This window comes from Fulmarus glacialis, unplaced genomic scaffold, assembly GCF_000690835.1.
Source record: "Fulmarus glacialis isolate BGI_N327 unplaced genomic scaffold, ASM69083v1 scaffold3942, whole genome shotgun sequence".
Taxonomy (NCBI): domain Eukaryota; kingdom Metazoa; phylum Chordata; class Aves; order Procellariiformes; family Procellariidae; genus Fulmarus; species Fulmarus glacialis.
Window position 1 is genome coordinate 1 of NW_009197020.1, and position 235 is coordinate 235.

Consider the following 235-nt stretch of genomic DNA (forward strand, 5'->3'; position numbering starts at 1 on the left):
ATCAGCTATGGGGAAGAGGCAGATTATAGGGGGAATGCGCTTGCTTTCCCTGAGGTTATCATCCACGTTTTCCCTTTGTCTAGTTAATTTTGAAATGCTGCGTAAGACAGTAAGTCATGAAAGTCCCTCTCACTCCCTTTGTTTTTGTGCAGTTCCACCCACCATTAACAAAGGGGATATCTCAGGGATGGGTCTCTCCCCTAAAGAAGTGAAGATCAAAGTAAACCACAGCCTT

General features: G+C 44.7%; 1 protein-coding gene across 1 annotated transcript in view; it reads left to right on the top strand.

Moving 5' to 3' along the window:
* Window positions 1–152: 152 nt before the first annotated feature.
* The window catches only part of HMCN1 (hemicentin 1), a gene marked incomplete at its 5' end in the record, with an annotated part of 58,446 nt that continues 58,363 nt past the window's right edge, over window positions 153–235 (top strand). Inside the window, one exon of the mRNA XM_009572372.1 lies at window positions 153–235. This exon is cut by the window's right edge and continues 10 nt beyond it. Coding sequence (XP_009570667.1) covers window positions 153–235 — 83 coding nt within the window.